Source organism: Pseudopodoces humilis, chromosome 1 (genome assembly GCF_049639895.1).
Source record: "Pseudopodoces humilis isolate 2021_Gansu_Grassland_sample_001 chromosome 1, ASM4963989v1, whole genome shotgun sequence".
Lineage (NCBI taxonomy): Eukaryota > Metazoa > Chordata > Aves > Passeriformes > Paridae > Pseudopodoces > Pseudopodoces humilis.
In genome coordinates, this window is record NC_142200.1 from 97794227 (window position 1) to 97808221 (window position 13995).

General features: G+C 40.9%; 1 protein-coding gene across 8 annotated transcripts in view; it reads right to left on the reverse strand.

Annotated features, from left to right (window-relative positions):
- GOLGA4 (golgin A4) overlaps positions 1-12448 on the reverse strand; it is a 72649-nt gene extending 60201 nt beyond the window's left edge. For 6 of the 8 annotated variants that reach the window (XM_088051295.1, XM_088051285.1, XM_088051280.1 and 3 more), the window contains exons 1-2: positions 12206-12448; positions 6393-6488 (exon numbers count right to left, since the gene is read on the reverse strand). In XM_088051295.1, coding sequence (XP_087907421.1) covers positions 6393-6488; positions 12206-12289 — 180 coding nt within the window. In that variant the 5' untranslated portion in view covers positions 12290-12448. The remainder of the gene's footprint in view (positions 1-6392; positions 6489-12205) is intronic. The other 2 variants (XM_088051290.1, XM_088051276.1) reach the window with 1 other exon arrangement.
- Between the last annotated feature and the right edge of the window lie 1547 nt (positions 12449-13995).

Consider the following 13995-nt stretch of genomic DNA (forward strand, 5'->3'; position numbering starts at 1 on the left):
AGAAGAAGCATATCATAAACAGAAGATAAAAAGATGTAGGTCATTCTTTAACCTTCTCTAATCCTAAGAATGCCATCGTATCACACTTGAAGCTTGCTATAGAAATCCTACTAAGATCTTCCAACACTTTGTTTCAAACATACTCTGGGGGAGTGGGTAATACACCTAAATGCTGTGCCGCCATTTAGCAGGACCTTGATAGGCTTCAATTTGGCACAGAGAAACCTAATCAAGTTCAACAAGGGGACTGTATTCAGAAAAAAATAACCTCAAGTATCAGCACAGCTTAGGGGCTGACCTACTAGAGAGCAGCTCTGCAGAGAAGGACCTTGGAGTCCTGGTGCAGCCACAAGCCAGCAGTGCCCTTGGTGCTAGGAGGGCCAGTGGCATCCTGGGGAACATCAGGAAGACTGTGACCAGCAGGAGGTGATCCTCCTCCTCTACTAAGCCATAATAAGATGCCTGGAATGCTGTGTGGAGTTCTGGGCTCCTCAGTACAAGAAAGATAAGAGGCTATTGGAGAGGATCCACCAGGGGGCCACAAAGATAATTAGGGGTCTGGAACATCTGTCTCACAAGGAGAGATTGCAGGAGCTGGGCCTGTTTAGTCTAAAGAAGAGAAGACAAAGAAGGGATCTAATCAACACATATAAACATCTCAAAGAAGGTTGTTACAAGGATGATGCCAGACTATTTTCAGTGGTGCCCAGCGACAGGACAAGAAATAATGGCCATAAACTAAACCACAGAAAGTTCCACCTCAACATGAGGAAGAACTTCTTTCTGCTTAGCATAGCAGAACACTGAAACAGGCTTCCCAGGGAGGTCATAGAGTGTCCCGCTCTGGAGACATTGAAAACCTACATGGACACATTCCTTTCCTGTATAACCTGCTCTAGGTGACCCTGCCTTGGAACAGGGTTGGACTACATGATCTCCAGAGGTTCCTTCCAATACTAGCAATTCTATGATACTCCAGGGTAAATCATCTCCCTAGCCTGTACTGACCTTAATCTCAAGCACCAAATTTTTAGGCTGAAGACTATTGAGGACTATAAACAGTACAGTAATAGCTCAGTGTACAGTTGCACTGCAAGCTACAGGCTGTGCCCTGGGTGGGGGAAAATGGCTGAAACTCCCAGCAATGAGCCCCCTGCCCAACAAAAGACACAGATTTGCCATGCCAGCTGGATGGTGGCCAGTCACCCAGGGACTCTCTAGAACCCAACAAACAGTGAGAAGACCCCAGATCAAATATCACCATTAAAACAGGTACACAGAATGAAAGTGAGGCATTCCTTTGTTTAGGGTCCCTACCAGAAGACACCAAACTCCATCTATCATTATATTGCTGCACTATGATAAAGTATCTTAAAGGAAGCAGAGTTTAGGACTCTGCTATGGGAAACTTGGGTCAAGGCAGTGAAGGAAACTTGTCTCCATGTGAGTGTGTGAGGAGTCAGGTGGGCCACCCGTCAGCTCATTGGAGCTGCTTGTGGTGAAGGGGCTTCAGTCCCAGCAGCAAAAGCCAGGGGTGGTGTGAGTGTGACTGCCAAAGTGGCTCTTGGATGGTCAAACAGGAATGTTTCCTTAACAGGCTATGACATTACTGAACTTTTGTCACAATATTTAACTTACTCTGTTTTGCTGCACGTAAAATCCTAATGAGCAACAAATATGTCTATCTTGGATACAAAGTTGCAAATGAGGTAAAAGGGTTGATAATGCCAAACGCCAGATTACCTCCAATATTATCAAAGGTCACATAAAGTTATTGTTTAAATAACCTTTGTATTTTCAACATTCTGAACAGTTTCTGTAGCCCTCAAGTTTGGCCTAAGTGAAGCAGTATTACTTGATTTTAAGGACTTTCTTAACTAAACAAATGACTGTCTTCTTAGTATGCTTCTTCCTCCCTCTGAATGATTACCATGCTCAAATCTTCTTTTGCAAGGATTCTGATGAGGGGGGCATAAAGGCCAAAGTACATGCAATTCCTAGATCAAAGAGCTTCCTTAATATGCTGTGAAAGAAAGCCCAGAATTTAACAGGGATCAGAGTCTGACCCAAGTCTCATTGCTCTAGAGATGGCAGTAGTTGAATATTTTATATGTTACAGGCATATAATATGTTTGATTGCCAAAGGCAGTCATTATTCCCTTTCAGAAAAAGAAGAGAATCAATAATTCCAAATTTTCAAGCTATTATCAAGCAAATTTGAAAATTTATACATCTCGTTAGCAAAGTGCATCACAACATACACGTATTTATGTTAAGTATGTTAACACTTAAAAGCTTCTGTAATTGTACATGAGAAGTTTTGCTATCCTATATACCAGCACATCAAGACAGAGGCAAGAGGATGAGACTACAAAACTTGTGAAAGAGAAAAGCTACCATTTCTTCATCTACTTCAAGTAGCTATAAGACATCAGCTATCAGCTAAATGTTTAGTTTCTACTCTTACTTAAAAAAAACTCATGCCTCAGAGTAAAATATATAAATTTGGTTATTTCTCCAAGATGGTGAAAGTTTTCACCTTGGAGAAAAGTTACTTCTCCAAGGCGGTAAATATTTATAAAAAGCTTTGTGCAGTTTGCAATAGAATCTTTTATGCCTCATCCCTACTGTGATAAGGGAATAGGAAAAACTGAAGAGTTAAAATTTCAAGGGTTTCTCTCTGCAATTAAAAAAGCCTCAGAATCTAAGAGAGCAGAAGTGCACTTGCAGAAAGCAGAAGTACAGAAATCAAATAAGTCTTTTCTGGTTTGCTTTTCATTTTGATGAACAATCTAAGCATGTTGATGTATGCATCAGGAGTTGTAAATGGCAAGTTTAGATACAAACTAGTTTATGCAGATGCCAAAATTTAGTCCTAAATATCAGAAAGGAAAAAGAAATACCAGATATATCTGAACCACTACCATCTTTGCATGGCAACACCTATTTAGAAGTACTTCAAATTAAGTATATGAATACAGAAAAGACAAAGGAACACTAAAGGTACTGAAGGAATATTATTTTGGCTTTACTTGTCATGCTTTATTAATAGCCAATGCTAGAGAAATATTTCAACTAATTTAATAATACAGTCATTATATGCTACTAAAGTGAGACCGAAAAGTACCTTGGCTAAGTATCATTAGGTCTAAGAGCTATATATATATTGTGCTCTGCTGTCACTTCCATAACACTCATTAGGATGCCAGCAACATTTGGATGCATGACTGTAGGTCACCCACAGCAATCTATCAGCTGACAGCAAGCAGCTGATAGAGACCTAGCACTAGCTTTGTTATCTTCTGCAGTTGGGCCTTGTATACTTGTATACAAAAGGAACATTTTTAACTTACAGGAATTATAGTGAATACAATTTATGTATTTTATTATGATATATGTATCAAGCAAATAATTCAAAAGTCAGTGTGGTAACAGTTTTTAAATTGAACACTATTCTTCCCTAGAAAAGACCGAACTTGCTAAGCAAACATATTTTCATAGTCTAGGGCTGTTTCAAACAGCAGCATACCAACTCAGAAAGCACTGGATATGCAAACTGTCAGATGAAGTTCTGTGGAAGTAGTTTTACCTCACAACATGATCATATTTTATGAGCTACTTGCAACAAGAGAGTACAGAACTAGTCAGATGTCTGCTTTTTCCTATACATAAAAAAATGTTGAGGTTTTCTGTAACACTGCTACTGGAGATTTACATAACCAATAAAATACAAGCTGAAGAAGAAAGCTGGCATGAAAAAGAAACTTATATGGTATTCCATAAATGAAGCATACAAGTTATATGTTTATTTTAAACTGAAAGCATCTTGGAATTTTGAAATATTAAAGTATTTCTAAAATCTTATCATTGTAGAGTATAAAGCACGAATGTTGGGACATATGTTTTATTATAATTCTTTGATCTAATGATGTCATTTACAAATGACAACATTGACTAATGTAATTTACAACTGTAACTAATTCTGAAATTGTTTTTATTATAATTTTTTTCTGAGAATAAACCAAAGTTTTCACGTGTAATACCTGCAATGTAAATACTATGAAAGTAAAAATACAAAAACCTGACCTATTTAAAGACATACTGAAACACAGCTCACAGAGGAGGCCACAAAATATACAAAACAATGATGAAACACTAATTTTGCTTAGCTTTCAGTACTTAAAGGGTTAGCAATTAATTCATGTACTGCAAAAATGTTTTAGCATACAATACTCTTCAACCAAATATTTTCAGTGTATTAAATGTTGTCCAACAGTTCACTGTAATGCCACTGCCATTGACACCTGCACAAAAAACAACTGCCAGGTCAAATGAAAACACTGCAAAAAATGCCCTCCGAAAGACATAATGTGTTCATATAATCAGGGCATGTATTTTCAGTGACAATATGCAATATCTGCATCTTATTTAAGCCTAGGATATTGCTGCTGAACTGAATCTTATGAAAATCTAACCCAACAGTTCAAAGATGATTTGCTTTTAATCATATTGCCAACATTTATGAGAAATTTTTTGAGAAAATAAATTTCTTAAAAATAAATGAATTTAAACTTAATTTTTCGTATTTTTTTCCGTTTGATCTAAAACCAGTCCTTACAAAAAAAAAAAAAAATAAGAGGTTTTCACCCCTTAGGACTTCACTACTTCCTGAATTTCTAATTGAAGCATATGTTTCACAAGTAAAAATGTTATAGCAGCTCCCCTAAGACCAAGGACAGCTGTAAATCTGAGGGTACTTTAGTAATTCTGTTTCCACTCTTAATCTTATTTCTCCTTCTGCCTCTCTGGTCATTCCAGTCTAACTAGTCTATTTAGAGATTAATGTTCTTCCAGTGTAATTTGGCATGTGCTGTAGGGAATCCTTCGCTTCTTTTGTTTGTCTGGAACAGCACTCTGAAGATGGAGCTTGCTGGGGACAACACGTATCTAATGAAATAAACATGGTTCTCAATAGAAATCATGCAGAAAACCTTCGTCACATCAATTATTTTGCGCAATATACAATAAATTAAAAAAAAAACCCAAAAACAGAGGGGAATCAATTCTCAGTACCAACTCATTCCTTCTAGGCCACAGAAGTAGTTCTCATGTGGCAATATGCTACTTCTGTACCCTGTATTAACAGAAAACTCTCCTTACTGAAAAACTTAGTAATTTATCCTGGGTGGCACTGCTTGCTAACATTCTGGAGCCCCAGTTATCAGAAAATCTTCTTCCAAGGAGAGAGTGAATTCATTACATACATACATACATACATAACATACATACATCACAGTAGAGAAAATAAGCATTTTTTAGAAAATACCAAATACAAAACAAAATCATGGGGTACTTTCTTTAATTTCTATTATTGCAGGAAGCAAACTGCCAAGTTATAATCACTGATTGCATTCATAACGAAATCTATTATCAATTTCAGATATAGCTGAGTAACTCCTGAAGAAAATGGGGCGTTAAAAATTAAAGTGGATTGTTCCATGGCAAGAAAAACACAGCATTTTTTTGTGGCAAAATAAAGCAACTGAATTTTCTGACTAGGACACAACATTTCCTCTGAAAAAGTTCACAGAATCACAGAAGCATCTTGCTTTATGATTCTAGCCTATGTCCAAGCTCACTAAGTCAGGGAAATGTTTTGTTTATTTGCATTTGTTGCCTTTTTTTCATTCAAGCCACATCAAAAGAGCTGCAGTACTTAATAGGAAATAAGGTAAGTGCAGATTACCTCCTTTGTTTGCTTTATTATGCAAGTCAAGGTTACACATCATCCTGATAATGATTTTAGTGATATTTTATGACTGATAATTTAGACTCAGTTTGGTTTGTTGTTTAGTTGTTTGGATTTTTTGGGGGGAGGGTATAGGGGGGCTGGGTTGGTTTTTAGTTCGGAGGCAGGGGAGAGAGGAAATGGGATGGGGGAAAATAACTCTGAGTTTGATACTTATTATTGGCATGGTTAGAAACAACCTCAAATGCTCTGTGTAAACTTTTTGGATCATCCACCTCAAATTATGTGGATTCACCTAGCTTTCCAACCAAAAGTGGGACAAAAATGAAGTTAGTCCCTCAGAATGTATCCTCTGTCCCACTACCTCACTGAACTGTGTTCAGTTCAGGAGTAAGATTTTTAAGACCAGAAGACTTAAAATGTTTCCTAATCTGGGGATTAATCACTACAACTTAAAGATCTGATTTATTACTATTAAACACTTTGGTATGTAACCTAAAAAAATAGACTATTCATATCTATAAATACACAGAAAAGAGTGAGATTGAGAAATAAATTTAAAAAAAAATGCAATGAAAGACATAAAGTTAGATTTATTTTTTTTTTTAATAGAAAATACAGAGGAAAACAGTTCTCAACTGACCTCTTTGTCTGGTGTTGAAGTGCCTTCATCATTCTTATCTGTAAATGAAGTTGTCCTGATTATGTTGCCAGTTGATGGAGGGGATTTGGAAGAGACCTACAGAGAGATCATGTATATGAACAAGTAATACTATTAACTCCAGAACTAATTGTCTGTATCATAATTTACCTCAAATTATCTCAGTAAAGCGTAGTCTAGATCTTTTTAAAGAAAACAGCTGTGACAAGTTCTATCGTACCACCTTACTACAAAGCCCTCAAAGCAAAATGTGTCATGAATCAGCCACAAGAACAAGCAACAAAATATGTTATTTTGTTTATTTCTGACTATGGTCCTTTTAGACCATATTTGAAAAACAAGCCTCCTAATATTTTAGGAACTTATTACAGTTGCTTAAGATTTAAAAGTTTAGTGATTTGACAGGGATTCAAGCATTTACAAGCGGAACAGAATCATCAAGAACTTAAAAAAGTAACAACAAAAAATGACACCAAGAAAATTTATAAACATTAATTTTATAACATTTATAAAATTGAATCTAAACAATGTAAAAAGCACAAGAAATTACCATATTTTCTGATGTCAATATGTACTTGTTGCTTCTATCAGAACTAAACATCTATTCACAGAAATTTTACTACTTCATTCAAACTGAGGTTCTAAGCAGTCACAACAACTGAAACAAACTACCTCGCCAGCCTCACAATTCAAACTTCAAATATAAAATTTCAGTATAAATGTAATGAGTAGTAAAGTATCAACAAGCAGGTCTATACAAAAGAAAGTAATTGGCAAGATTTCTCATTAGGTATTTCAAGAGGCTGGAAGGATTGCAGACTCAAAATATTTCAGGCATGTGCCAGGGGGAAGAGGAAGGTCAAGCCTTGCTTTGATGAGGTGGTGCCCTGCTGCACCCACCCCATCTCTCCGGAGCTGTATCCCAGTCCTGCAGTGGCTGCCAATAACTGGCACACCAGAGGAAATGTGCCACACTCCACCCCTGGAGCCCCAGACCAGGCCCAGAGTGGTCAGATGACCCAACGTTCCACCTGGGGGAAGGGCCCAAGGGTACTTAACCCAGGATAAAAGGCAAGCACATGCAAGTTTTGACCACACCTCCTCTTAAAATTTCTATCAGCTGAACACTGCTGAAACCAGGAGCAGTAGCTATATTTGTTCTTTTCTATATCAAAACTATTCTAAAATCAGTCATAGTTGCAGGTCTGATGAGGTAGTCCTATATCTCAACTATGAAAATGAAAGTCAACTATGAATGAAAAGTCAAACAGCTTACCTAGTACCAAATAGCTATTCATCATGAAAGCTTTATGTACTGCTGAAAACAATCATACTGAAGTATTCATAAGGTTTGTAAATAAAATAATCTATTCATGCTGACAGCCTACTCTTCTTTATTCCTACCCTCAATCTAATGCCAGGGTTTTAAAGAAGATTATTTGGAAATCAATTTCCTTCTACTTGATGAGGGCCAGAAACATTCAAGGACAGTTTGTCACTGCTTAGAAGCAGTATGAACATATCTCGTCACCCTGTCCTTAATGGTTCTACAGTTCTCACTGCTGCATTCAGACTTCTTGTCAATTTACAGTCATTTCCATGGTACTAAGCTTTGCAGCACAAATATTCATTGATCTTATGCAAAAACAAAAAGACCTGAAACAGGATAGTACAGTTAAAATGGAAAGGATCAACTGCCTGACCAGCTCAGGGCTGACTAAAAGTTAAGGTATGGTTTTAAGGGCACTATCCAAATGCCTCTTCAACACTGACAGGCACGGCTGGGGAAGGCATTGACTACCTCTCCAGGAAGCCTGTTCCAGATCTGGGCCACCCTCTGGGTAAAAAAGTGTTTCCTCACATTAAATCCAAACCTCCCATGACAGACACAGTTTTCCTGCATGTTCAGGCACTGTGTACCAGGGAGCTTAGCCCCTCCCTCTCTACTTCTCCTCAGGAAGCTGTAGGCTGCAGTGGGGTCACCCCTCAGCCTCCTCCTCTCCAAACCAGACAAGCCCAGTGCCCTCAGCCACTCCCCAGAGCACATTCCTGCCAGCTCCTTCCCCTGCTTTGGTGCCCTTCTCAGGACTCAGTTCAAGTGCCTTCACATCCTTTTCAAACGGTGGGGCCCAGAACTGCACACAGTACTCGAGTGAGGCTGCACCAGTGCTGAATTCAGCAGGATGATCACCTCTCTTGGCTGGCTGGTGATGCTGTGTTTGATGTACCCCAGGATGAGGTTTGACCTCTTGGCTGTCAGGGCACACCCACTGCTGATCCCATTGAGCTTCCTGCCAACCTCTTTCTGCAGGGCTGCTCGCCAGCCACTCCTCTCCCAGCTCAGACTTGTGTCTGGGATTACTCCATCCCACGTTCAGAATCCAGCATTTGGTTGGTCTTACTCAGCTTCATGTCACTGGTGACTGCTCAATACTCCAATCAATCCAGATCCTTCTGCAAGGCAAAGCCTCTTGTCCCATGGGAGTCAGCAGCTTTTCCCAGTTTAGTTTCACCACCAAACTATCTGTGCATTCAACTATAGTCTCCAGATCACTGATAAAGAGACTGAACAGAACTGCCTCTAGAACTGAACCCTGAGGAACACCACTGGCCACTGGCCACGTGTCCTGTTTGCTGCAACAATTTGAGCTCTGCTTTTCAACCAATTCTTCACCCAGTGCACTGCATACCTGCTCATCCCACTGTTGGAAAACTTGTCTGGAAGAATTCTGGGAAGAACAGTACCAAAAGCCTTTATAAAACCCTGAAAAACTACATCCACCACCTTCCCTTCGTCTACCAAGCACGTGAACTTACTGTGGAAGGTTTTTTATACAGGATTCTCCCTTAGTGAACTCACATTGACTGGGTCTGATGATTGCACTGTATTTTAAGCGTCTTTCAACAGCATCCAGTATGATCCCCTTAATAATTTTTCCAGGTCCTGAGGCTAACTCTGTAGATTCCTGAGTATTCTCTCATACCCTTCCTGTAACCTGGAATAATGTTAGCTATCTCCCAATCAGCAGGGACCTCCCCAGATTTCCAAGATGACTGAGAGGGGGTCCTACTGTAACATCCCATGGGAGCTCTGAGGCATCTGCTAGCTCCTTTTGTACCCTGGGTTGAATCACATAGGCCCCATGAACTTATGACCATTCATTCAACTGACACAACTTGTCTCTTAAAATTTCAGAGCTCACATATGGAAAGTTAATGTTCCTGCAGTCATGGTCCTCTGACTCAGGAGTAGGCAGCCCAATGTCTGTCAGTACTATTGAAGACTGAGGCAAAGAAAGTACTGACTCTCTCCATTTTTTCTTCATCCGTATTTGTCACATTACAATCCTGGACAAGCATCAGTTCAAGACATCTGTAATTGCAACAGCACTTTTTTCCTCCCTGTCAGCAGTCAGAAAAAGATGTGTTCCTCAGACTGTGAGGGACAGGTATTCTCAATCTGACAGATGACATCAGTTAGCTAAACATTTATATGAAAGAGCAAGGCCTACAAACCACTCAGAAAAAAAGTGTTACACTTGAGAAATTTTACCTCCAAGTTTACACCAGTCTTAAGTTAGTAAATTTAGTCTTGGACACTACAAACCAGAGTACAAATGTGAAGTTCTAGGTCCCAAAGGAGGGGATATGAGTAGAGCAGAGACGGTACAAAGCACAGTGAGTGAAGCCAGGGTGTTGGAAAGAAAAGAGCAAAAATTAATGCAAACGTGAGTTTCATAAACTAAGAAATGGTAAGAGTAAGGAAAATTTGGTATGAAAAGGTTTTGACAGGAAGTAATGCATTTTAAGAATCTGAATTACTAAAAACAAAGGAAAAAAGCATATCCCACACTTTTTGCAAGACTACAGTATATTTTATAAGCCTCAACACCGCACTTCTTCCTTCACAGAATCTGTTTTCAAATGAGATACAAGAAGTGAGAAGACAAACCTATTTTACCTCTAATATCAAATTCAACTATTTACCCCTAGTGTTACTTGAAAGCAACTGAAGAATAAGAAACATTGCAAGACAACTATTTTGCGTGAAAAAAAAATATGTTGAAATTTTCTGCTTCTGCCTTTCCATTTATGTCAACCCTTGAGTTACCTGATCTGCTCTGTCCACAGTATAGCAGACTAGGTCTATAGGCTCGCTATAGTTTATCACAAGCTCTCATATCAGATCTCAGGGTATTTGTCACTGTTAATTTTTCAAGAGCCAGATAAAGTATATCACACTGTTGGGTGCATATATGCAAGTCCCTATTTATTCTGTAGGATGACTTCCAGCAAGTAGCAACTCTTGAACATGTGCAGAGTATCCTGAAGTAAGTGGATTACAATACCCTGAACTGAGTGGATTACAATACTGTGTGAAAGGCATCATAATTTAGCGGCTGCATATTGAAACACTGAACTCTGCAGCTCAACCTCTTTTACACTGCACTGAAAGTTCACCGCATATGGCAATTAAGACAGCACTCTAAACTGCAACCAACAAAAATATACTTCACTAGCTAGAGAAGGCACAGAATTAATACTATGGAAGGCCTTAAAGTCAGACTCAAAAAGCTACACAAAACTTCACAATAGATCCATTTCCAAAATTCTCACCTCTATTTCACAAATGAATGATTCAAAGAGTGGAACACAACTGTCAGCAGTTTTGAAACCATGGTCTAATACTGAGACTATGCAGCACCAAATCTCCTAGTGGTTCAAATTCAGATCAAGCCCAGGCAACTAATCACCTATTTGTCAAATTAACTAAATTGCCTATCTGTAGCTCAACATTTCAGGATTCAGAGTTTTATCAGTTTTTATACTTTCAGATTCCAAGATACACAGGATACTTAACCTAGCAAGAGACACAGGCAGACATCATCAGCAGACTCTGCCAATAGGAAGTTATCTTGTTGAAGTCTTTCTACCCAAAATTTGCAAAGAGAGAGTTTATTATATTGCAAGAGAGAGTTTACACATGCTTGAAATCATCACATTTTTTTGGCCACTTTCACTTAGACAGATACTCTACACACGTGTCCTATTTAGGGTGTCATATTATCACTTAAAAACAGATCTTTCTAGAATACATTTATAATAATTTAGCAAAAGTATATTCAAGAGTAAAAAGGCCAATTAAATTATGACTAGAACAAATAAATAAACGCCTTGTTCTCAGATTTGTATTACATTCTCAATTAATCTACATTTAAAAAAAAATGCAAGAATAAGGTTAAGGTAAGCAAACCAGACCTCTAAAAGGTGTTAACAGAAGGGATGTACAGAACTGAAAGAACAAACATTAAGATGAGAGAAAAATATAACTAGGGAACTCAACGCGTGATTATTTAGTGCACATGAAAATATCATTACTTTAAATGCTAAGGTAGAAACCCATTTCTGTTTCATTCTGTTTGATGTCCAAGAAGGAGATGTTTTTTACATTCCCCCACAAGACAGCTTTTTTAAAGTGGCCAAAACGAAGCACGGTCTCTGGCAGGCGGCGGATCGGTAACAACAAACTTAAGATGACGAAGTTCTAGCGAAGCCGCCCCGCGCTGACAGCGACCCGGGCAGCGACTCCCGCCAGGCGACCGACCCCGGAGCCTCCAGTGGGCCAGGCCTGAGGGACGCGACCCTCCCGCGGCGGCGGGGCCGGTCCGACCGACCCGCGTGACGCCAAGGCCTCCCCGGGCGAGGCGCGGCCCTGCCCCGCCGGGTCAAAGGCTGTCACAAGCGGCCACAACGGCCCGGCGGACAGGGCTCCCCGCAGCCCCTCCCCGCCGTACCTGCGGTGCGAGGGAACCCGCACGTACCCCCGCTCCGCGCGGCACCTGCTCCTCGCTGATCTTCTGCTTCAGCTTCTTGAACATGGTGGCGGGAGGGAGAAGGGGATGAGGGTGCGGATTCCGGGCCGGCCGGTCAGGCGGCGAGGGGCGCCCAGGGGGCGGCGGAACCGAGCTCCCCCCGCCCCGGCCCGCGGAGCCACGGCCGCTCCGCCCTCGGACCCCCCTCGGCGGGGCACAGGCAGCCGCGGCCGGTGCGCCTGCGCAGCCAACGTGGAGCCGGGCGCTTCTGCCGGCACGGTGTGCGGCGAGGCACAAACTTCCGAACGCAACGCCCGGCGCTGCCCCTCCCACAACGCTGGCGGAGGCGCAGCCTGAGCGGCCCGGGGCGCCAGGACCGCGGCGGGGCGGAGCGGCGCTGCCTGGCCTCACTTGTTCCATCTCTCCCGGCGGGCGAGGGAGGCGGTGAAGTCCTGCGAATGGAGCGAGCGGAGGAGTGACCGCTTCTATCCGGAGGGAGAAAAAACAGAGCGGTAAAAGCTGCCGCCTCGCTGCGCTTTTCCGCCGCCGTAGCCGTTTGATTCCGGCCCTTAAACCCCGCCACGGAGACACTTGATTTACCAGAATGCTGACCCTGAGGGTCTGTGAGACCTCCTGAGTCGGTCAGCGATAGTGTCGAGGACAAGCTTTCTCAAGCCGAAGAATCGGGCAGCAAGGTAACAAAAAGGTGCTCGGTTCTTCGGCTTGCGAAAACCGAGAAAGACTGAAAAATGCCCAAAAGTTGCTTTTTGAAACTGCCTGGAAACCCATTTGCTAATAAGAAAGCCGCGACGTTTTCGTGGAGTCAGCCCTGACGCCTTTTCAGTAGCCTTCTGTTTGTAAACCTGAGATACACTGTTATAACTAAAGTACCACTAGAGGTGGAAAGGCAGTGTTTGCTGCTGTTGTTGGTGCTGTCTCCACGAAACTAGGGCGGAAATGTTCTTGGCTGCGTAAGGTTAAAACCTCTGGCTTTGGATCCCTTGTTGGGTGACGCTTGTGCCCGTATGTTCAGTGCTGCGAGTGTAGATGCAGAGGGCTGTCAGCAGGAGACAGCATTCATTCTCCAACAGTGGGACTATTTTGAATCTTACTCTGTTGACACTGACATTGTATGAAGGCTAAAAAAATACATGGTGCTGTTTGCAAGAAACGATGAGCCATGTGGTCTGTAAAGCTTCCTACTAAGGAGGCTGTATGCAGTAATCACAAATGGCCAGAAATGTTTTCACTGGAATACACTCCTGAAATCTCTGAGTAATTTGAGGGGGAAAAAAGTGGATAGGAAATTATGTTCCCATTTGTTGTTACACTGACTAAAAAAGTAATCAAAATACATCTACAGCAAAAATAAACTGCTGGTTTTCCTAGTTTTTTGGGGGGTTTTGCCACATATTTAATCAAAAATGTTTTTTAGCAATCTGTTTCGTTGTAGATAAACTGTGACCGGTAGTGACCCTTTCATTTGTGTGTTCCTGTTAAGACTACTAGGCATACTTCAGATGACAGCAGTTACTAGCACATTCTACTGATTTTTGGTGAGAACAACAGTTGTCTTCAAACACCTTCAAAAAAGTTAATCTGAACCTAAAAGCTGTAATAGCCAGGTAAGTATCTTGAAGATTTGTAGGGTGTCATTTCTGTAGGTTGAATCAGAAGTATAGGAAAAAGTCTCCAGACTAAAAGGGCAAAACCATCTGAATAGCAGTCAATGTGTAAATTAGATAAAATGGCAAATTAAGTTTATTGCATCC